Raw genomic sequence first — 21,545 nt, forward strand, 5'->3', positions numbered from 1 at the left:
ACCTGAGGCCGGCTCCCGGCTCCCGCGCGGTCGGGCGGCCCGGCCCCTCCCAGGGGTCGCTGGCGGTGGCGACCGCGGGCCGAAGCTCTTCGGGCGCTGAGCCACGGGCCGGGCCGCGCCGGCCCGGGGGCGGGAGGTGGGGACGTGGCGGCGACTCAAGCGGGCGGAGCCGGGCCGCGGCGGGAGGCGGAGCCGCCGAGGGAGGCGGTGCCAAGCGGGCCGGGCGCCGCCGCGGGAGGTTCTGGAAACGCCGGGAGCGGCGCGTGTCCAGGTGAGCGCCCGCCTGCTCGGCCGCCGGGTCCGCCGCGGGGCTCGGGCGCAGGCGGGGGGCGCGGAGTCGTGCGTTCAGCCCGCGCGGGGCCGGGGGTTTGGGAACCGGGGGTCGCGCCGCCCGCTGCCCGCAGCGCAGTCCGGGCCGCAGCCTCGAGCTCTCCGCCCTGTTTCTACACCCGTCTGGGTTCCTGTCCCGTCGCCTGCGTCCCCTCCCCGAGCTCAGGGTGGTGAGGTCAGCGGCGCCCTTCCTGCCGGTCCCCTCGGCGGCCGCCCGGGCGGGGAACTTGGCCGCCCTGCCGTGTCGGGCTCCCGGGAAGGACGGCCTGGCCCCCAGGGCTGCCAGAGGTTGGAGGCGGAGGCCGGGGGCATCGGGCAGGCCCTGAGGGGCCGCTTAATGTTAGTGAGGTCCACCTTTCTCTCTCCAAAGGGCCTGGCGTCTGTGGCCTTGGCCCAGCAGGGTCCAGCTTGGTGCCCATTAAGACGGGCTGTTGGGTGAGAAAGTTTTTTCCCTCCAGACATCCCTTTCAAACCGCGGTTATTTTTCCTCAGCAGCTGCGGAGACCTGTGGTAACTAGTTAACTAATTCAACAAACGGACCCGTCTGTGTGTCAAAAACTGCAAGGAATTGCTAGCCCAGTGGGGCAGACAGACTGGAAGACCGGGAAAGTCCAGGCCCAGGGCAGTGTGGTGAGTGATGTGCTGCGAGGGAGCCCTGGGCTGTGGATACTTGGTAGAGGACAGCATGCTTCAGGCCAGAGAGTTTTCTGGAGAAGGTAACCCATGAGCTGGAGTGGTCAGATGAAGGCTGGATAAAGGGTAACCCAGACAGAGGCACAGCCTGTGTGAATGAGAGCAGACCTGGGCACTCTAGTGGAAGCCAGGTGATGGGGGAAGGGACACTTCAGGGGATAGTTGCTAGTGGACCTGTCCACAAGAGCTTCAGTTGAGAGGACGATGCCTGGTACTGTGCTCTGCATGTGGAGGGTGCTCAGTGAACCCTTGCAGCATGAGTGTGGATCAGGGTACTTCCTACTTCCAGACAGCGTAGGTGGGCCCCTGGCCTCTGTATTCTAATCTGACACCTTTAAGATGGTGTAGAAGAACATTAGAGGCCCTTCCAAGACTGAGACTAGTCTTAAGAGCCTTCCACTGAAGAGTGCTTCTAGATGTAAACCACCTGAGGCCTGACAGCCTCAGCCCTCTTGCAGGAGATCCTGGCTCTGAGAGCAAGGGGTGGGGGACATCACTTTGTAGTTTAGGGCATTCTCAGATGTCCCAGATTTTGTAGAGATCCACTGTCCACCTGAGAGTTTATAGAATGTTTTTGCAGGCTGCTGCCTCTTCTCAGCCTGTATCACATCTGGGACAACAGGTTCCATGATTTAGTTCTCTGTTAAATAAACCAAGATTTCGTTTGGCTTGTGCTTAAACTGCCCCTGAAGTGTCTGGGGTATAGTCTCTCACTGCAGTTCTGGGCCTCAGGGCCCAGCCTCTCTGTTCACGTCTCCTCATGTGTTTGGGCTTTGAATCCTTTTCTTCTAGGGCCTTCTTTTTCTCTGACAGCCAAGGAAGCCACGTAGCAAGGATGGAGTGAGTTGGCTGGGGGCCTCTTCCCAGAGATGCTGTCATACTGGGCCACTCTAGTTCTCTTGAGCTCTCAGCAGGCAGACATGGTGATGACTAGGCACTGTCTGTGGCTTGTGATAGGCCCTTCTACCCTGTCGCAGGCTCTGAAATGGGGTGCCTGGGGGAGTGCTTACTTTGCCACTGGTTTAGCTTGGTGAGAGCTGATCTCCATTCCTTGAGTACCTCCTGTGTGCCTGGCGTCTGCTTAGAGTGTGCCTGGGGCTGGAATGAGGAAGGAGGGAGGGGAGGAGGCAGCAGTGGCACTGTCCTTCCCCTTGGGTAGCTCATAATCTCTCTGAGATTGCTGCTTCATCTTGGCAGCCAGCCATGAGCCAGGGGAGGAGCTCAGAGTGTGAGTGCTTATCAGAAGGAGAGACTGTGTGGGTGCCGCCCTGAGGAATGAGTGGGGTGAAGGAATCTGGGATCTACTCGTTTCCTGAGAGAGCCTCCCTTTTTGACTCTGCCCTCCCACATCCTTGGGAGGGTCTGAGGCTGCATGCAAGACTTTGGCCGATTTATGGCCATGCTGGCTGATAGTGTGCATTGGGCTGGTGGGTGTGTCCCTGGCTCCTGGGATCTGTCAAGAGTTTAATTTTGTGCAGATGGAGGTTGGCAGGAAATGTGATGCAGGCATGTGCAAGCCCGGACAGAATGCTAGAGCTTGAGTCAAACTTTGAAAAAGTTGTTTAAATCTAGCGGTTTGGACTTTTGAAGTGCCCCAGGGTGGGACATCAGCCTATCCTAGAGCAGAGAGGGCTGGTGGCTCCTGTGGTCTCTGGGTTTTGTCCTGGGGATATGGAATGGGGGATATAGTTTTTATTCTCAGAAGGAGCAAAGGTGAATGAAAAGTCTGGACTAGACTTCTTGGAGCCCTAGGAGAGAGTTTTTGTTCAAGTGATGCCATTGTACAGCAGAGGATTAAGTGTTTAGGTAGTGAGTTCTCCAGCTCAGGGAGGATCTGTCTGAGCCTGGTCACAGACCAGCATCTGCTCTAGACCTTTCAGGAAGTACTTGCTAGAATGTAGCCTGCTCTGTACCTGGCACTCCTGAGGGCCAGAGTGTGGCCCAGATCCTGAGGCCTGGTACCTGTAGGAACTTGGAACAAGCAGGTCAGAGGCATAGAAATCCTAGAGTATTGGTCCAGTCCCCTGCCTTTTGCCAGAGAACTTTCCTTCGTTGGTGAACTTTAGAGCCAGTGATTGACCAGTTCCGGGGTTATTCCGTGATGGTCAGCATGCTGCATTATGCCTGACTCCACTCTCTCCTGAATTAATGTTTCATCTCTTTGGGCACTCCTGGAATGTGGAGATTGCCCAGTTTGTGCCTCGCTTTCACCTTCACTGTCTCCTAAACTGGACCTTCTTCCTCTCTAGGGATTAGCTGGGCAGCTGGCCACTTCCGATCTACTGATCTTCCTTCAGTACTCTTGGGTGCTGATGACTGGTATAAGTTGTGCGTGGCACTGGGCTGCCCACTGATGTCTGTCATCTCATTCAATCCTCACAACAGCCCTATGGGATGTAGGTCCTAATATTATCACCGTTATATAGACGGGAAAACGGAGGCTCAGAGAGACTTGTGACCTGTGTGAGGTCACAAAGCCAGGAAGTGATGGTGGAGCTGAGATTTAACTCTGGGGCTGTCTGACCCCAGGGCGGCTGTGCTTGCCTGCTGGACTGTATTGCCTTGCCCTGAGCTGGGCTGGTTGGCCATTTGTGAGTGCTGTGATGTCTGGGGCAGGAGTGACTGCTCACCTGAACTCGAGGCACCATGTTCCTGTCTTCTGGGTCCATGTAGCTGTCCACCTTCTGGTGCCCTCCAGTCATGGATGTCATGAAGTTGCTTTGTGAACCACCATGAAGTCCTTGACCTAGGCAGGCCTGCTCTGCTGGGGCGAAATGTGGCTCCTCCTTTTGGGAGGCCCTTGTGCTGTAAGACAACAGATGTTACTGAGTAGGACTGAATGGCAGCAATATGTAGTGGCAAGTATATTGGAGGTTTGAGTCTTGGCTCTGCCATTGATTTGCTGTAGCATGACAGGTGTGCAGGAAACCCTCTCTCAGCCTCAGTTATCTATCTTATATATTTATATATGAAATGGGGATGATTATCTAGTTTACAAGGTTTTGGTGAGGATTAGATGGTAGAAATGAAAGATTTTTGGAAACATAAATAGTGGTTATCTTAGCCTAGTTCCCAGAAAACAGAGCTTGAGGCAGAGCTTAAGTGCTTAATGCTTCATTGAAGGTGCAGTTGCAGGGCAGCAAGGGTAAGGGAAAAGAAAAGTGAAGTAGAGAAGGATGGGAAGCAAATAAAAGGTGGTGCATTAGCAAGCTGGCCAGTCTGCATAGAGATGCACTAGTTGTTCAGCCATACAGGACATCTCTGGGTGAGCTCTACAGAAACTCCGCGCCACGGAACAGTTTCTCAGTGGAGATCTGGAGAGGGAATTTGCTGACCTCCTTGTCTTCTGTCCTTCATTTGTCAGAGTTGTCTCATGAGGAGTTAACTGCCCCTCACTCCTCTGTTGCACTACCAGCGTGCTCCAGAAGCCACTGGGGAGGGCAGTGTGGCACTTCACTGGAGTCTGGAAGTAGTGGTAGTAGCCAGAGATTTGGGGTCTGCACAGTCTCCTCCACTGGGTCTGAGGCGGAGGAAGCGGTCCAGGGCCCAGGAGACAGGTGAGGCCAAGAGAGTATGAGGCAGTGTACATCAGATGCATCCAATATGGTGGTGTGTGGATTTTGTCCTCGCATCTAGTTCTGTCTTATGAATTAGTTTCACCTAGACTGCCAAGTCTCTACCAAGACCATGACTGAAAACCCAGCTTGGGTTTTGCGTGTCGATGTTTACAGCCTTCTCTGCTACTTCATTGCCTAGTTACTGAAGTGGGAGACTTTGTGGTTTTGATGGTATCTAAGTGAGAAGTACAAATCCACATCTGTATCTATCCTTAGATAGATACAGATGAACATCTAGGCTTCGTTAGGTTCTCAGTGAAGGAGGATATTTTTCATGTGAGGTAGTCGTTGAAGATATGAAACCTGGAGTCATGAGATGGTGCTGGAGAGGGTGGTAGGGCCAGGTCACGCAGAGTCAAAAGGGCCCTTAGGACTAAGGAGTTTGGACTTTATCCTGAGGGCAGTGGAGAGCCTTTGGAGGGTTGTTAGGGAGAGAGAGACCAAACGAGGGGCTACAGGAAGCCATGCTGGCCACTTTGTAGAGCAGAGGGAGGGAGGTGAGATGAGATGAGAGACCAGGGCAGGCGTGGGCCAGGATGGCTGCAGGAGGGAATTAGGGGTGGCATGACATCAGGTAAGGAGAATAGTGTGCCTCCCATCCTTCCTTGGGGTTCCAGTGACAGCAGCTTGTGGGCCTGAGTGGACATCCATGTGCTTAGGTGGCAGGCCCTCCTGGAGCCTCGCACACTTCCTCCTGGGTTGAGGGCACAGGTCCTCTTGGCTCTGCCATACTGGAGTTGGCCACACCACTGAGATACAGGGCTGCTGCAGGGAGCCCTGTTCAGGCAGGTTCTGCCCCTTCACAGAAGGCAGGCATCCTCTTATAACTGCCAAGCAAGACGTGTTTGTTCTCAGCAAACCCATGTTCTGTCTCGAGGCTGTTAAATGTGTTGTTAAAACTCAAGCTGTTGCATTTGGGTTGCAGCTGGGAGCTTGGCAGAGGTTCCTGCCTGATGAGGTAGGGGAGAAGCTAAGGACGCTGCTGGTTTGCAGCTGGAAACATCTTTTCATGGCCATTTGGCCAGGTTATAAATGTCCTTTCCAAAGAGCAGGCTTGTTGCGGCCTCTGATTGTATGTCTTGGAATTGCCCTGTGCTTAGAAACAGTGCCGGTCACCTGGTGGGTGAATCACTGTCGCTGGGGTGTTGGCAGGCTTTGGAGCACCTCCCTGTTGGGATCCAAACTCTTGGCTGCCAGGGCTGCTTTGGAGTCCATTTGAGAGGGCCTGCTTTGTTTTCTTTTCTTTTTAAGCATATTATAAAATATATTTAAATTTCCCATAGAGCTCCTTGTAGAAAGATTAGGAAATACATATATACGTAAAGAGAAAAAATTATTTAGCCAAGATATAATCAGATGCATGACTCTCTTCTTGTATACATACATGTATATATATGCATATACATATAAATTTTTCCTCGTAAAAATGAAGTCATGGAGTACATATCGTTTGGGAGCCTCCTCTTTTCACTTAATAGTATGCTTTGATCTTTTTTCCGTGTTCCTATGCATACAGTATCCATTCTTATACAGTCCATAACAATCCATTGTATGGAAGAAATGTAAAATCTTCTGTTGTTGTAGTTTCCTCACTTGAACAAGTGTGTGATGAAGTATTATTTATTGGCTGCCTGACGTGGGCCAGACATTGTTCTAAACTCGGGATGTTGCTCAGATAACACTCAGTATTGGTTTTCTGCTCAGGCTTGGTGCCTCTTTCTTTTTCGTAAAAGGAGGTTTGACATTTCCCATTTCCAGGGCTATTCAGCATAGATTTCTGAGGGTTCCTGAGAGGACTTTCAGCAGCAACGGACACTTTGCGGGGCAGGTTTACATACTGCCCCCTACTCTGTCCTAAGCAAGCTCTGGGTATAGGTGTGAGATGAGGCGGGGTCGGGGGGTGGAGCACGTAGGTGGTTGGCTTTTCCTGCACTGTGGGACACAGTCCCTCTTGGATGCTGCCTCCTTCTAACCTGACCTTGATTAGATGACCTTTTTTACAAAGCCTTTAGTGTTCAGGGGCCCAGGATCAGGAGAAATGGGGTGGGGCTCCAGGGCACCCCTGCCTGTGGTGGCTGTGTTGATTGTGGCAGTCTGGGGGCTGCTCAGGGGTGCCTAGCTCTCTGGACCAGCAGAGTCATCATCCCCTTCCTCCATCAGAGCAGGAATTTTCAGGCTCTTGGTAAGCCATTTCCCAGAACCTCTTCTGTGATTCTTTGGGGCTCTGCCTCCAGGCTGGGATTCATGGATGGGCTCAATCTAAGCCAGATAGCACATTCCAGAGAAATGACAGCTGGTATTCATGTAATGAAGGAACCTGGCTGCTTTTTCCTGAGTGTTGTAAGGCATGAACTATGGACAGTATCACCAAAAGGAATAGAAAGGCTTCTCGCTCCCTTGAATTTGTTACCTGATAAAGAGGTATGCCATTATAGCTGGCAACACACGAGGGGAGAAGCGCTGGGGCCCCCGCTTCCAACCATGTCTGGTCTGGTCTCCTGCCTGGGCCCTGCTCTCCCACCACCCAGGTCTGACGGGCAGTTGGCTTGTCCCTCACTGTCCACAGATACAGCCTCCTGGCCCTGGGTTTTTACTGCCCCACCCTACACACATACAGAAGGTGCTCTCTCTGCAAGAGTCAAGCCTCTTGAGATACAAGGAACAGACACCACCCCCTGTGAAAGAGGCTTGTGTAAGCAAGAAGAGAGGCCTTCTGGAATCCTGGGGTAGAGATGCAGTATGGTGAGGCCTGGGAGCAGACCTGTGGCTGGAACAAGGAGGACCTGGGCTCTCCATCTCAGGGCTAGCCTGGGCCTTCTCACCTTCTCTGAGACTTGCTTTCCCGTGCTGCCCTAACTCCATAATGGATCCCTTAGACCAGTATTACCCTGCAGCAGGTTCTGGGCTGAAAGATCTTGTCTTGTGTATCTCTGGGCCCCCAACACCCAGGGCACTGAGGGATGTGCTGCTGGCTGTGCACACATTTGCCAGGGACTTGAAAAAAGGGCCATTCACTTATTCTCTTCTCTTCCTGATATAGGAACTTGTTTGGGGGTGAGAGTTGTGGTTGGGCTTCTCTGAGCCTAACCTGCAACCACAGTGGATTGGAATTTCTTCTGAAAGGATGAGGTGAGGAATGGGGGGTGTGACTGTGTCTAATCGACCATGACAGGCAAAAATGGATGAACTGGCATTAGTCAGCTCAGACTTAGAATTGTCAGAGAAGGTCTACATTTTCAGGGGGAAGAATTTGTATTTCCTTTATTTTCCTTGTTTTCTCTTAGTAAATTTCCAGTGGGGCCTGGCTGATGTAGAGCAGGAGGAGGAAGGACTGGCAGAGCGGGGCTCAGATGGCTGCTGGTTCTCCAGCATGCTCTGGGCTGCATGGCTGAGCTGGGAGATGATGTCTGAAGCTTCTGTTGTGTGCTTAGGTCCACTGCCAGTGGGGCTTGCCCTAGGTTATGCCTGCTGCCTTCAGAGCAGGGTCTGGCTATTTCTAGGCTGACGAGAAGACAGCAGCTGGCCTCTTACCCATGTCAGCAGCCCACCTCAGCCTGAGATTTTGGCCCTGAGTGGCTGATTTATTTTTGTATCCTGAGCGCCTAGCTCAGTGCCTGGCATATGTGGGTCTTTAGTAAATATTTGTGAATGGTGACTCGCCAGTGAGGACAGTGTCTGCCGTGGAGCCTCACAACAGGAAGAACAGTGTCTGCTCAGAGTGTCCGCTCCCCAGACTGCTCTTGCTGTGGCCAGGTACAGACTGGCAGGGGGCAGTTTTATTCCTCTTCTGGCCAACCATTTGCTGTACACTTCTTTTTGGCTGTGGGTCCCCTGGAGCATATTATACCATCTTCTTTCTCTTGTTGTCTCTCCTGTACCGTCAGCTTTCTTGTGGGAAGGGGCTTCGTGTTACATCTGGGTCCCCAGCAGCTGGCACTGTCCTGGCATATGTGTTGGAAGGAAAGACAGAAACAGACAAGCAGTCTATGAAATGAGAAGGAATGGGCCAGAATCTTGGACTGACAGACTGGTAGAACCAGAGGTGACTTCCCCCATGCAATTCAGCCTTCCCATGTTGCTGGTGGTTACCAGGAGTTGAGAGAGCAGAGTCTCTGCCAAGAGCATGTGGCCTCCTAGAGCAGGGGCCAGAATTGAGCACACATCACTGGTTCCACTCCCTGTGCTCTTTCCACTGGTGATCGTGAATGTCCTTCTTAGCTTCTGTGTGCTAGGTGAGGATTTTGGCATGTTTGAATGTGTGTATATATGTGCACATGTGTATGTGTCTCCTCACCTAAGTTACTTTTTTTCACTGTTGATCCAATGACAGTCACTGAATACCTTGCAGACACTGCCCTCTGTGACCATGAAACTCCGGGTGTCCACGTTGCTGATGGCCTGGTTTGGTGTCCTGGGCTGTGTGCAGGCCGAATTCTTTACCTCTATTGGTATGTGCCAACAGGGTTATCGTCTCCCTAAGCAATCTTTGGCTCAAGTGCCAGGGGATGTCACTGCCCAAGGCCTATTCTCATTCAGGGTGGGATGGCCTCACCCACTGGTTTTGCCCAGTTCTGGAGAGTGGGGCTTGCAGAGTTGCTGGTTCCCCCGCTGAGGCCCTGGTGACGTGGATGTCCTAGGAGCCAGTTGTCTCAACTGGGACCCCTCCCTGGGAAGTTCAGGCTGCTCTTTTCTGACTGTCTTTTTCATGGATCAGAGAGTGGTTCTGAACAGAGAACACTCTGTGGCCAGTGGATCCAGCTGCTCTTCTTCTGACAAAGTCACAGAGCTTGTTTCCATATGATGAAGCCTCCAGGATGTCCATGCCCCAGTGGCATGACCTAACTGGGTGACAGCGGGAGAATGAGATTTGGGGCTTCTTCCTTAAGGTGCCCGCACTGCACTTATCTCCGTGTCCCCTTGGAGCCTCTGCCTCTCTCTTCCTGAAGCTGGGGGCCAGGACCATGTGAGTGTCTATGCCCCCTTTAACTCCAAGTCCCCACAATCCCAAGAGAGTTGGTATGCCCTTGGCCCAGGGGACTTCCCTCTGTGCTGGTGTTCTGTGCCCCGAGGAAGGGGGCTGGACATCCCTCATTCATTTCTCACTGGCCCTTCTCTCCCTTGCAGGGCACATGACGGACCTGATTTATGCAGAGAAGGACCTGGTACAGTCTCTGAAGGAGTACATCCTTGTGGAGGAAGCCAAGCTCTCCAAGATTAAGAGGTGTCTGACATCTTGAGTCCCCACCACCCACCCTGAGTCAGTCCTCCTGTCCCCCCAGGAACTCATCCAGGGTACCCATAACAGGAAGCCTTGAAGAGGGCAATGTGGGGCTAGCCTCCAGGTTGCTTCATGCCAGTTGTCCAGAGTGGCTAAGTACATGGGCTCAGGACTCACTGCTTTTTCCTTTCTATTTAAGAGACTTTTTGAATATGTTAGAGTTCCCAGCTCTTATCTAGATTAAGGGCCTGGAAGTATCTGTGGGGAGTTACTGTATTCATTTTTGATTTCTTTATTGCCTCGTGATGAAAAGAGTCCTGAATCTCACCAAGGAAATTACCACAGGTCAAGACCCTTGTGGGTGGGCATGTTAGTCTTCCTTTTCCTCTGGTTCAACAGCTGGGCCAACAAAATGGAAGCCCTGACCAGCATGTCAGCTGCTGACCCCGAGGGCTACCTGGCCCACCCTGTGAATGCCTACAAACTGGTGAAGCGGCTGAACACAGACTGGCCTGCACTGGAGGACCTTGTCCTGCAGGACTCAGCCGCAGGTGAGGGCTGGTGAGCAGGTGCTTGAATGAACCCGTATGTTTGTGTGCTCACACCTGGGGAGTGTGTCTGAGCCTGTCCTGGGTCTGGGTGTTGGTGGGCATGTGCAGTGTGAACATGGACCCTGCCATCTCGTGGCTCTCTCCCTTCTCTGGGGACCTGGCAATCGGCTCTCCTTGTTTTTAATAGGTAGCAATAATCAACTCTTGCCTTTTCCTAGTGTTTTCACTTCCCTTTTTATGGTAGTGAGTTTTTTCTAATTATACTTTAGTAAGGTTTTATAAAAAAGTTGGAAAACAAAAATAATCACATAAGAAAATTGCAGTTCTTAATCCAGTTGCCTGGATTAAGATCCAGGCATTAAGATAAGCACTATTAAAATAAAAAAGTCTTTCCACACATGCATATACATTAAAAAAAAAAAAGGAAGGTCTGGCCCCGTGGCCTAGTGGTTAAGTTCAGAGTGCTCTGCTTTGGTGGCCTGAGCTCGCAGGTTTGGATCCTAGGTGCAGACCTACACCACTCATAAGCCGTGCTGTGGCAGCAACCCACATATAAAGTAGAGGAAGATTGGCATGGATGTTAGCTCAGGGCTAATCTTCCTCACCAAAAAAAAAAAAAAAAAAGGAACCATACATATATACCAGGGGATGCAAACTCACTTGCTTTGAGGAACCAAATGAATTAACAAAATTGAGTTAAATGGGCTGGGTGATGGGCCCAGTGCAAGCTGCGGAGCATGGGCCTCAGCTAAATTCATTCCCATTCATATCTTTTAGAAATAAAACATATCTGTTGGCAGATTTGTGTCATAGCATATACTGTTTTCCTAAATTTTCCAGCTTCTCCATATGTGCGTTAAATGTTCTCCTGGAACATGATTTTAATGGCTGGGCAGTAATATGTTATACTGATGTAGTGTAAAACTGGTCAAATCAGTGGACATGAGTTATTTCCAAATATCAGCAGTCTTGCATATACGTCTTGGTGCCCATCTCTGATTATTTTCTTAGGATGAATTCCTGGAAGTGGTATTTGCAGGTCAACGAATGAACTTTTTTAAAGCTTTAACTGTGCTTGGTGCTTTTACTATGGTAGTACTTTCTATGCTCTAACATTTTCCTCCCAACAGGAGATGGTGGAGCAGGCCTGGAGGTGGGCCATCCTGACATCCAACCCTGGGTTCAGCCCCCTGGACTCACCGCCTCTTCTCCCTGGGTTTAGAGTGCTAATTAACTTCAGACTAGTCTCTCTGGCTGAGGCGTTTCAGCCCATGTGGCCAGACTGGGGCTGCGCTTGGCTGGGGGCAGGGTGGCCTCTGGGGAGGGATTGGTGAGCTCAGCTGAGCTGGACATATGCCTGGTGAGCTCACTGCCTCCAGAAGCCTTTCCCAGACCACTGTCTCCCAGCCTGGGCCTGTAGTTCAGAACTGGCTGTTTTGCCTGCGCTGCAGGAGAATAAGCCTGCCCAGATGACCTCCCACTCTCCAATCTTGTTCTCCACACCCCACCCCCACTGTCAACATCTGGTTCCTTTGGAAAACCTTATAATTATCTGGAGGGAAACAGGACAGGCCCAGAGAGCAATAGGTTATTTTCGCCTCTGACTTGCAGAGTCCTTGCCTCTGAAATGAGGGGGACACGCCGACAGTGTGGCTTTTTCTAAGGGCATGTTTTCTTTTTCCTGGATTCTATACTCCTAGAGTCCCTCACCATGCAGCCATGAGGAAGACAGGGTTGCAGCCTCTTGGTCCCTGGGTCCCCAGGCATGGCTAGAAGTAGGTTTTTGAGCCTGAGGGGTCATGAAAGTAGGTGGCCATGGGTACTGCTGCTCTGGGGAAGAGACCAGGGAAGAAATGGCCTTGGAATTCCCCTCCTATTTCTTAGATCACAGGCAGAATTGAAGCCTCTGAATCAGCATGGGAGGGCCTGGCACCCACCTGGAGTCCTGAGATTGTAAGAGGTGGTTATCTTGCTTTACATCTAGGGCTTGGAGTCCCAGAACTGTCTCCTTGGGTACTTCTGTGATTAGGGGCTCTCCCAGGCTCCAGGCTGTGGTCTTGAGCACAATTGGGGAGCTCATGCCCTGAGCTCATAGCAGGTCTAAGTGGTGGGAGTAACAGAGAGCAGAGCAAGGCCCGGTGTGATCTCTCAGGAGACCACGCTGGGCTTGTGCAGCCCCACCTCAATGCTTGGCCTGGCCAGATGGTCTTCCAGTCCATAATCCATAGGTGGGGACAGCGCCAAATGCCTCCAGGACTGTTGTCATCACCTTTCTTTATGATAAGAGCCAGTGGTCAGTAATGAATGGCCAGCTGGGCTCCCTGAGTTGACCACCTCTGTCTCTTGGGCTCCTCAACCTGAGATGTGGGCTAGAAGTTTGTGTTTACCTGGCAAGCCCAATAATCCTGGATCAAGGTTTTCCAAGTGGTTCATTTTCTACTCAGTGGTCAGCATGTCCTTCCTGAGTCCTCTCCTGTGTCCCTCTCAGTTACCCTCTGTGACTTCTGTCCCTTCTGTCTCCACAAGGTCTGACTGAGTGCTTTGGAGCCAAAACTCCCAGACTCCCACATGTTAACCAGTGTGTGGGGCCGTTTCTGTTCAGTTCCAAATGAGCAGCACAGGCAGTCAGTACAGTGAGGAGTAAGAAAGAAGAGGTCTCCATGGACTGGAGCCATAAAGGAGAGCTTCCTGGAGGAAGGGGAAACAGCCTTTGAGGGAAGGGGCAGGGAGATTGAACTAGCCAGAGACTCTCCAGTGGGTGCCGTTCTCTGGTCCCAGGTGGAATTCTGCCCCTGGATCAAGGGTAACCTCTTGTTCTCACTCTCGTTTGGAAGGTTTTATTGCCAACCTCTCAGTGCAGCGCCAGTTCTTCCCCACTGATGAGGATGAAACAGGAGCTGCCAAGGCCCTGATGAGGCTTCAGGACACATACAAGCTGGACCCAGATACAATTTCCAAAGGGGAACTTCCAGGTAACTCACCACCCCAGGCTTTGCCTGTCCAGCATGTGTGTCTGCTACTGTGTCTGGACAGGGTTGGAGCCCCCACTGACTCGTGGTCTCTACCCTCCAGTGCAGCATTACCTCTGGCGGTGATCTCTCTGGGTTTCCAGTTGGTGCTAGTCCCCCATTCCCATGACAGCCGCCTCCCCTCAGCTCCTGCCCTGCTGTTTTAGCCCAGGCCCTCTCCTCTCGCATCTCAAAGAAAGCTGAGGCTGCTGCTCAGAAGCCCCTTGGCCTCTGCCCCCAGAGCACCACTCAGATCTGTGTCCAGACCCGCTTCCATCCCCTACCCTCCGATTTCTTCTTGCCCAAGGCTGATCTCTGGACTCAGTGCCCCATGTCCTGTGTGCCCTCAGTTACAGTTTCTGCCCCTGTTCATTCTGTCTCCACCTTTCTGGGCTCTTCCCCCTGAGCTCACACATATGCTCCATTCTTGCTCATCTTACCCCTTCCTCAGGATCCAAGGCCCTTTTGATCTCTTCTCCCTCCTGGATAGAGTCATCTACACTCTTTCTCCACTTCCTTGGTTCCCGTGTCCTCCTGAACACACAAAGTCTGGCCTCTTTCCCTACCATCCACCGATCTTGCCCCTGCAAGGTCACCGGTGGCCACTTGGCTGGTAAAGCCAGTGGACAGGTTTCAGGCATAATGTTCTTTAACTTTTCACTGGCATTTGGCACATTGGTTGCCCCATTCTTCCTGATACTCTCCCCTCCTTTGAATTCTAGGACACTGATCTCGGCTGCTTCTCTTTCGGCACCTCTCTCATTTTTTTTCACAAGCCACTTTCCAGTGACTGTCTCAGTATGTTTTTTTGGGGGCTCTTGGAGGCCAATAAACCCAGGGATTCAGTTAGACCCCATTAGACATTGGATGCCACCTCACACCCTTGGAACCCTGGAGGAGGCATAAGCAGAGGGAATCACGGTGTATGGGAGAAAGAGGCACTCAGTTGATGGCTGGTCAGGACCTGGAGCCCTGGTACTGAGGAATCTGGCGAGCCAGCAGGAAGACTTCTCCTTATTCCTGCCTCAGTTAGGTCTTGGACCAAGCCAGGCCGTGAGTCCAGAGAGAGAAGGCAGCTCAGGGCACCTGCAAGATCTGTTCACCCTGTAGCTGTGAGAATTGGTGGGAAGAGGGAGCCACACCCAGGCATTGACCTTTTATATTCGGTTAACAGACTCATGCATGTCCTGGAGAGGCCATGAGGGCTGGAAGGGAGTTATTTCATCAGGATTCCACCCCTACCTCATGTTCTCCCTAAGCACCTTCTCCAGGTGAGCTCAGCCATTTCCGTTAGTTGAGGTATAGCCTGTACATGGATGACATCCAGATCTGTGTTTGCTGTCAAGGCTTGTCTCCTGAGCTTCCAACCAGTGTAGGCAAATACCTGTGGGACATCTCTACTTGGATGTTCCATGGGCTCCTCAAAATTCTCATGTCCCAAACTGAAATCCTCATCCCCTTTTCAACTGTCTACCCTCCTCTCTCACCCCTTATCTCAGCAAAAAGCACCTCTATCCACTGGCTGCCCAAGGTAGAGTCCTAAGGCTGTGGTTCTACCTCCCTAATGTCTTCTGTACTTGGAGGCCTTGACTTTAGCCTTGTGGTCATCTCTTTCTCAACTGGATTATTGAAATAGCATTCTGATTTATAGTCTACCTCCAGCTCACTCCTTAAAATCATCCTCCGTGTGGTCTTAAGCATGTACCTATTTACATGAGTTCCTGATTCACAATGCTTAACTTTCAGGGCTAAACCCAATTTTCTCTTATGTGTGGTCCTTAAGGTCCTGCGTGGGGCCGACTCCCCAGCCTCCTTGGCCCATTGTACTAAGCTTCCCCACCACTCAGCTCCTTTGTTCATCCGATGCCCTCTACAGGAACACCTTTACCCACATCAGCTGGGTTTCAGGTCTGATTGCCCTTCATCACTCAGCTCAGCTGGCACTCTCCAGGGAGTGTTCTCCAGGAGGTAGACTTTTGAGTTGGCTTCTGGGGAGGATGCTGAGTGTCTGGGAGCCATTCTTGACCTTCTTGGCATCTTTGAGACATATTGATAATAGATACTGATTATTAGCATCCTGGGAATCATAGGAGACACCTTCATACATCATCTCGTTGAATTCTTGGCACAAGTCCTCTAAAATTGATGGTATTATCTCTATTTAGAGGTGAGGGGACTAAGACTCAGAGAGGCTAAGTAACTTGTCCATAGCGAGGCCTGCACAGACCCAGCTTTGTCCAGCTCACTCAGCTGTGTTATACTGCCTGCATCAGTGCAGGTTCCTGGGCCTACAGAGCTGGCGGCAATCTGTGGAGGCCCATGGAGAGTGGACAGGGTCTCAAGGAACCTTCTAATCTCTGGCCTGCCTACTAACTCCATCTTATGTTTACTCTCCCCAACTTCCTGTCCCACATTGTCTGTTCCTGAGGCATCAGGGCGAGCAGACCCTGGTCTCTGAGGCAGCCAACCCATTGCAGCAGGGGTTTCATTCTGGACAGAGCCCCATCTTGGACGTAAGGCAGAAAGAGACCACTCTGAGGCAGCTCTTCTGTGTCACCCATGCCTAGAATGCTGTTAATGGGGTTGTAGGGAGACTCCCTTGCTTTCTAGGGAGGGTCACAGCCTCTTTTGGCTCTCCATGGGACCTGCTTTCTCATTGTTCTCTGAGGAACACACTCATGGTCCCTCCTACCTTGCCCCCACTCTAAACCCTGCATCTCCCCATCATCTCACACTACATCCTACATCACATTTCCTTCTTCTTCTTGACCTGACACTATCTTCATGGTTCCTTTGCAGCGCTGAGCCCACAGCCGATGACTTATAGTCACAGGACCTGCTGAATTGATGCTCACCAAGGTCCCCGCCACCTAATGGCCAAAGTCGGCACTGCAGTCTTGGCTCTTGGGCTCCCTTGGCATCTGTCACATCACTTCTGCTCTGTTTCTTCTACCTCTTAGGTCCTTCTCAGTGTTATGCACTCCCTGTCCTTTCTGTGTAGGTGGTCTCTGGGGTTGTGGCCTCAGCCACTTTCTCTAGTCTTTCCTTATACTCTTCCTGGAAGAGATTATCCTCCTCCATGGCTTTAGCTGCCACCTAAGTTCTGTTTTTTATATTCAGCTAGTTTTTCTACCCTCCAGACTCATATGGCCCAGTGCCTAGCTGACATCTCCTGTGTGGCTCACAAGACCTTCATACTCTACTGAGTACTACTTCTTGGTGGACTTCATGAGCTCCTCTGTAAAAAAGGCCTCTTCCCACTTGGGAAAAAGGAAGTCTGAGGCTAGGAGATTGGCTTTGAACCCCATCCCAAGTCAGGGCCAGCCTGGCTCACTATACCAATGGCCCTTTGAGTTGTGTGGTCTGAAGCCCTGGTGGAACTTTGCTGGAATGATGTCACCCCTTTTCTACTTTGACCCCTTCTAGTGGCCCAGGCTTCCTTGATGTGGTGATCTCTCTCCCTAACCCACAGGCTCTTTGGAGCCTGACTATTTGCCTCTCCTCCTGCAGGAACCAAGTACCAGGCAGTGCTGAGTGTGGATGACTGCTTTGGGATGGGCCGCTCAGCCTACAATGATGGGGACTATTACCACACAGTGCTGTGGATGGAGCAGGTGCTGAAGCAGCTCGATGCTGGGGAGGAGGCCACCACAGCCAAGACCCAGGTGTTGGACTACCTGAGCTATGCCGTCTTCCAGTTGGGCGACCTGCACCGCGCCCTGGAGCTTACCCGCCGCCTACTGTCCCTTGGTAAGGAGGTTCTAGGGGAAGGTCACATGTGGATGGGGAGCTGGCAGGAGAACTAGTCACTCTGCTGGCCACTGCCTGGCTGCTCTCTTGGGACTGAGCCACTCTGATCTGTCACCTGGCTTACTGCTTTCAGGCCCAGTCCAGCTGCCAGCTAGCTCCTTACTGACCTCATTTCTGGCCTTAGCCCTTGCCCAGTCACTGGTAGATACACTCAGGCCTGTGGCACCTGTGGCCTTACAGACTTCTTTTTTTGTTGGTGAGGAAGATTGGCCTTGAGCTAACATCTGTTGCTGGTCTTCCTCTTTTTGCTTGAGGAAGATGGTCCCTGAGCCAACATCTGTGCCAATCTTCCTCTACTTTGTATGTGGGATGCCGCCACATCATGGCTTGTTGAGCGGTGTGTAGATCCATGCCCAGTATCCAAACCTGCGAACCCCAGGCTGCTGAAGTGGAGCGCTCAAACTCAACCATTACACCACTGGGCTGGCCCCATGCTTCCTTTTTCAGTAGGAATCCAGTGCTGCAGTGCATCTGCTGCTATGCAAGGGGGAGCCTTCACTGTGTCAGGAGCAGCTCGAGAGGCAGGCTGTACTTTGGGTTTGCTACAGTGATAGTGACCTGACCCATTAGTTAGAGGCCCAAGGTCTAACTGGGAGGACTTGCCAGGGCATTAGTATTTTCAGGGTCTTGTGTCGGACTGAAGGAGATCAAAAACACTGTGTCTTTAAAACCCATCTGTTCTACCTCTTACTGACATATGGGAATATCATAGTCTGGAATTTCACAGAACCAGTGAAGACTTTTTTATGCTGCTGCTTTTCATGGGTCTTGAGGCTGATGCCAGCTGGCATATGAGTGTCCTGCAAGACTGATGTGGGAAGAGAGCTTTGTAGATTCTGTCGTGTTAGTAAGAGCCTTGGACAGGGAGTCAAGACATCTGGATTCCCTGTTCTGTATACCTTAACCTAAATCTCTTATCATCCTCGGGCTTCAGTTTCCTCATCTGAGGAGTGGCACAGTAACCCTGTCACACTTGCTCCTTCATATTGTGAGGCCCACAAGATGAGGCTGTGGCAGTGTTACATGGCTGTTCTTTTTGCTAGTATTTCAGCCTGCCTTCCAGTTGTGGCCAGCATGTAATGTGGTCACCAGTAATGGATATACTCCAGAGGACGGATGTAACTGGCACAAAGCCAAGTCGGGAATCGGAGGCAGGACTCTGGACTGCTTCTCTGCACCTACATCCTTGAGGCCTCCAGGGAGGCCTGAGAGGACAGCCGCCTCAGTGGCTGGCTAAACATCCACTCTTTTGTTGCTTCTCTCTCATCCCTGACCAGAGTTGGGAGAACCTCTGTTGACTTTTCTGCTTTGACCAGTGAACCCTGGGTAGGTGCTGTGGAAGGCAGAATGATGCGTGCAAGTGAGCTGCTGGGAGAGAAAACTTACAGGATAATTTCTCTAAATGACCTAACAGATGTTTGTGGTTTCCTTTTGCTTCTTGTTCTTTGCTTTTTCTAGACCCGAGCCATGAACGAGCTGGAGGGAATCTGCGGTACTTTGAACGGTTGTTGGAGGAAGAAAGAGAAAAACCATCATCAAATCAGACAGAAGCTGGGCTAGCAACCCAGGAAGGCATCTATGAGAGGCCTGTGGACTACCTGCCCGAAAGGGAGGTGTACGAGAGCCTCTGTCGTGGGGAGGGTGTCAAACTGGTGAGACATGTGGGTGGGTCAGGGGCCCAGGCTGTAGACTTAGACTTTGGCTCAGGACAGCAGATTTGGGGATGATGGTCCTCTGTTTGTAGGTCGTTTTCTCAGCATCTTCCCCAGTCTTTGTAGCATCTCCTGAAGCTGATGTGTGGGTGTTCTCTGAGGTGTAGCAGGAGATTGTCTCTCCTGATGCCCTAGGTAGAGTTTCATCCTGTAAGTTATACTGAGCTCCTTTCCTGACCCCAGTGTGCCCAGCTTCTGCTTCACTCACTGTTGTGAAGAAAACTAGGGTGTGGATGTGCCTCAGGCTCCAAGGGAAGTCATGATCTCTGTAGTAAAGACACGGCAGTTGCTAGAGCTTGGTATTGGGTATCACTGGCCTTTGAAAGTCCTGGGATCCCAGTGCTTCCTCAAGGAGGCTGAGGTGTGAGGCAGTCTCTTGGCCTTTTCCATGCTCATATCTGCTTGGCTTCCCTTGGCTCATCCATCTGGAAAGGCTTCTCCCTTGCCCTAGCCCTTCTGACCTACTCACATCTCTGTGGAAGGGGTCAGGGATTACCCTCTACCACAGGACTTGTGGACATGAGGTGTTCTTGGGAGAGAAGAAACATTGCATGATTTGTGGGGTACCATTTCATGCCAATCAAGCTGAGGGACTTGTATTTTCTTCTGTGGGGGGCAGGAGGGAACAGCTGCTGGACATGGGTGGGGAGAGCAGTGTCTGCAGCCAGCCAGCCTAGGACTGAGAGTGAGGAGTCACTCAGCTCAGGGCCTGTTGTTCTGTGCTTTTCAGACACCGAAGAGGCAGAAGAGGCTTTTCTGTAGGTATCACCATGGCGACAGAACACCACAGCTGCTCATTGCCCCCTTCAAAGAGGAGGATGAGTGGGACAGTCCGCACATCGTCAGGTACTACGATGTCATGTCTGATGAGGAGATTGAGAGGATCAAGGAGATCGCGAAACCCAAAGTAGGTATCTCTGCAGTTTCTTCTCGGGTCACTCATCGCTGGTACCATGGGGCAGTTTGTTTGCTTATCCAGCTGGACTTTGCTGATGTCTAGCACGAGTCTACTGTCAGGGTACTGAGGTACTGCAGATTCAGTTTGACTTTGTGGGTTCATGGTCCGGTGGGGAAGAAAATTGAGGGAACCAATGTGGACAGCCAAGTGCTATGATAGAAGGACACACTGGGAGCAGGGCAGGTCCACAGTGAGAAGTGTCAGCTCACCTGGTTGGCAGGCTGGTGTGTGGACGATTTTTTAGGAAGTATGCCGTAGGGTGCTGCAAAGCTGGGTCCTGTGGAACTCCTGATTAGGATTGCAAAGAAAGTGATTGACTTGGAGGAGAACGAACATCCTTACAACCTTGAGTCTTTTCATCCTCGAGCACTCCAGGTCTCTCCATTTATTCATATCTTTAAAAATTTTCTTTATATAAGCCCTGCACATTTCTTGTTAAGTTTTTTCCTAGGTAGTTTTTTTGGTATTGTAACTTCACTTTGTTTCTTTATATCTTTATTTGTTTCTTTATCATTATATTTTTACTGGTTACATTATTATATTAGTTTACTATTAAATGCTAAGCTGTTGATTGTAAAAATATATTTCATAGTAATAGCTAATATATTTCATAGTAGTAGCTAATATACTGAGTTCTTAAGTGTGACAGGCCCTGTTCTACGTGATTGACATATATTACCTATTACATCTATTAAGCAGGCTGTCATTACCTTCATTTTACCCACGAGGAGACTTGTGCAGATCACAGCTAGTTGTTGAACTCACTTATTCCTCTTTTGGTTTTTAGCTGATTCTCTTGGGTTGTCCAGATAGTATTATCACCTGCAAATAAGGAAAATTTTGTTTTCTCCTTCCTAATAGTTATAGTTCCTTTGTTTTTATTGTCTTGTTGAACTGCCCAGAACTTCTAGAGCATTGTTACAATAAGCATTGTCTTATTCCTGCGTTTCCTGGAAATTCCTCTGGTATTTCTCTGCTAAGTATGCGGTTAGTTGTTAGTTTTGTATGTGTGTCATCATGTTATAAAATTATTCTTCTATTTCTTAGTTCATAAAAGATTTGCTCCCATTTGACATCTTTCGAAGAGAACTACTTGTGCCGTGTCCCCACCATTCTCCTATCACTGGTGATTAGGAGGGAGGATTTAGCTGGATCCTCTATTACTGTGCTTCTAATAGAATTGTAGTGACCAGGAGACCCAGTAGGTTTCTATCCTGGCCCCTGGACCTCATCTTGGAGTGACCTTGGCTTGAAGTACTAGGACATCTAGGGCTCAGAGTCAGTTGTTGATATCATTGATGTGGCTGAGGGGGGGTCTAGCTAGTGTGTGTGGAGAATGGGGTCCAGGATCTCCCCCTGTCTACTCCCTATATCAGCTCCAAAGTCCTCCAGGGAAGAAAACTGCTTTCCTGGTTGCCAGGTGAGAGAAGCACTGTTGTACCAGAACCTCCTGAGAGATTCCTCACTTATCCTTTAGACCAAAGCACTGAAACATTTCTCTGTGCGTGTGTGTTCATGTTGGGTGTGTGCGTGCACATGTGTATGGCAGGGGCGGTGGGTGAGGGGAGTGTTGGGAAAACTTGTCTTTGAACAGAAGCCATGTGAAGAGCCAAACATATTGGCTATTACAAGCTGACCTCTCCTTTCC

The 21,545-nt window shown here is 50.9% G+C and overlaps 1 protein-coding gene across 14 annotated transcripts in view; it reads left to right on the forward strand.

The window, feature by feature from the left end:
- Positions 1 to 204: 204 nt before the first annotated feature.
- The window catches only part of P4HA2 (prolyl 4-hydroxylase subunit alpha 2), a 33,657-nt gene continuing 12,316 nt past the window's right edge, over positions 205 to 21,545 (forward strand). For 2 of the 14 annotated variants that reach the window (XM_087429842.1, XM_087429832.1), the window contains exons 1-9: positions 205 to 271; positions 826 to 960; positions 8,989 to 9,088; positions 9,765 to 9,861; positions 10,258 to 10,409; positions 13,244 to 13,381; positions 16,928 to 17,167; positions 18,686 to 18,879; positions 19,670 to 19,846. In XM_087429842.1, the coding sequence (XP_087285968.1) occupies positions 9,007 to 9,088; positions 9,765 to 9,861; positions 10,258 to 10,409; positions 13,244 to 13,381; positions 16,928 to 17,167; positions 18,686 to 18,879; positions 19,670 to 19,846 (1,080 nt within the window). In that variant the 5' untranslated portion in view covers positions 205 to 271; positions 826 to 960; positions 8,989 to 9,006. Of the gene's footprint in view, positions 272 to 415; positions 506 to 822; positions 961 to 1,027; positions 1,047 to 7,680; positions 7,770 to 8,970; positions 9,089 to 9,417; positions 9,604 to 9,764; positions 9,862 to 10,257; positions 10,410 to 13,243; positions 13,382 to 16,927; positions 17,168 to 18,685; positions 18,880 to 19,669; positions 19,847 to 21,545 lie in introns of those variants that run through there. The other 12 variants (XM_087429846.1, XM_087429845.1, XM_087429836.1 and 9 more) reach the window with 11 other exon arrangements.

The sequence above is a fragment of the Ceratotherium simum genome, chromosome 4, assembly GCF_057802395.1.
Source record: "Ceratotherium simum simum isolate JZ-2026a chromosome 4, ASM5780239v1, whole genome shotgun sequence".
Taxonomy (NCBI): domain Eukaryota; kingdom Metazoa; phylum Chordata; class Mammalia; order Perissodactyla; family Rhinocerotidae; genus Ceratotherium; species Ceratotherium simum.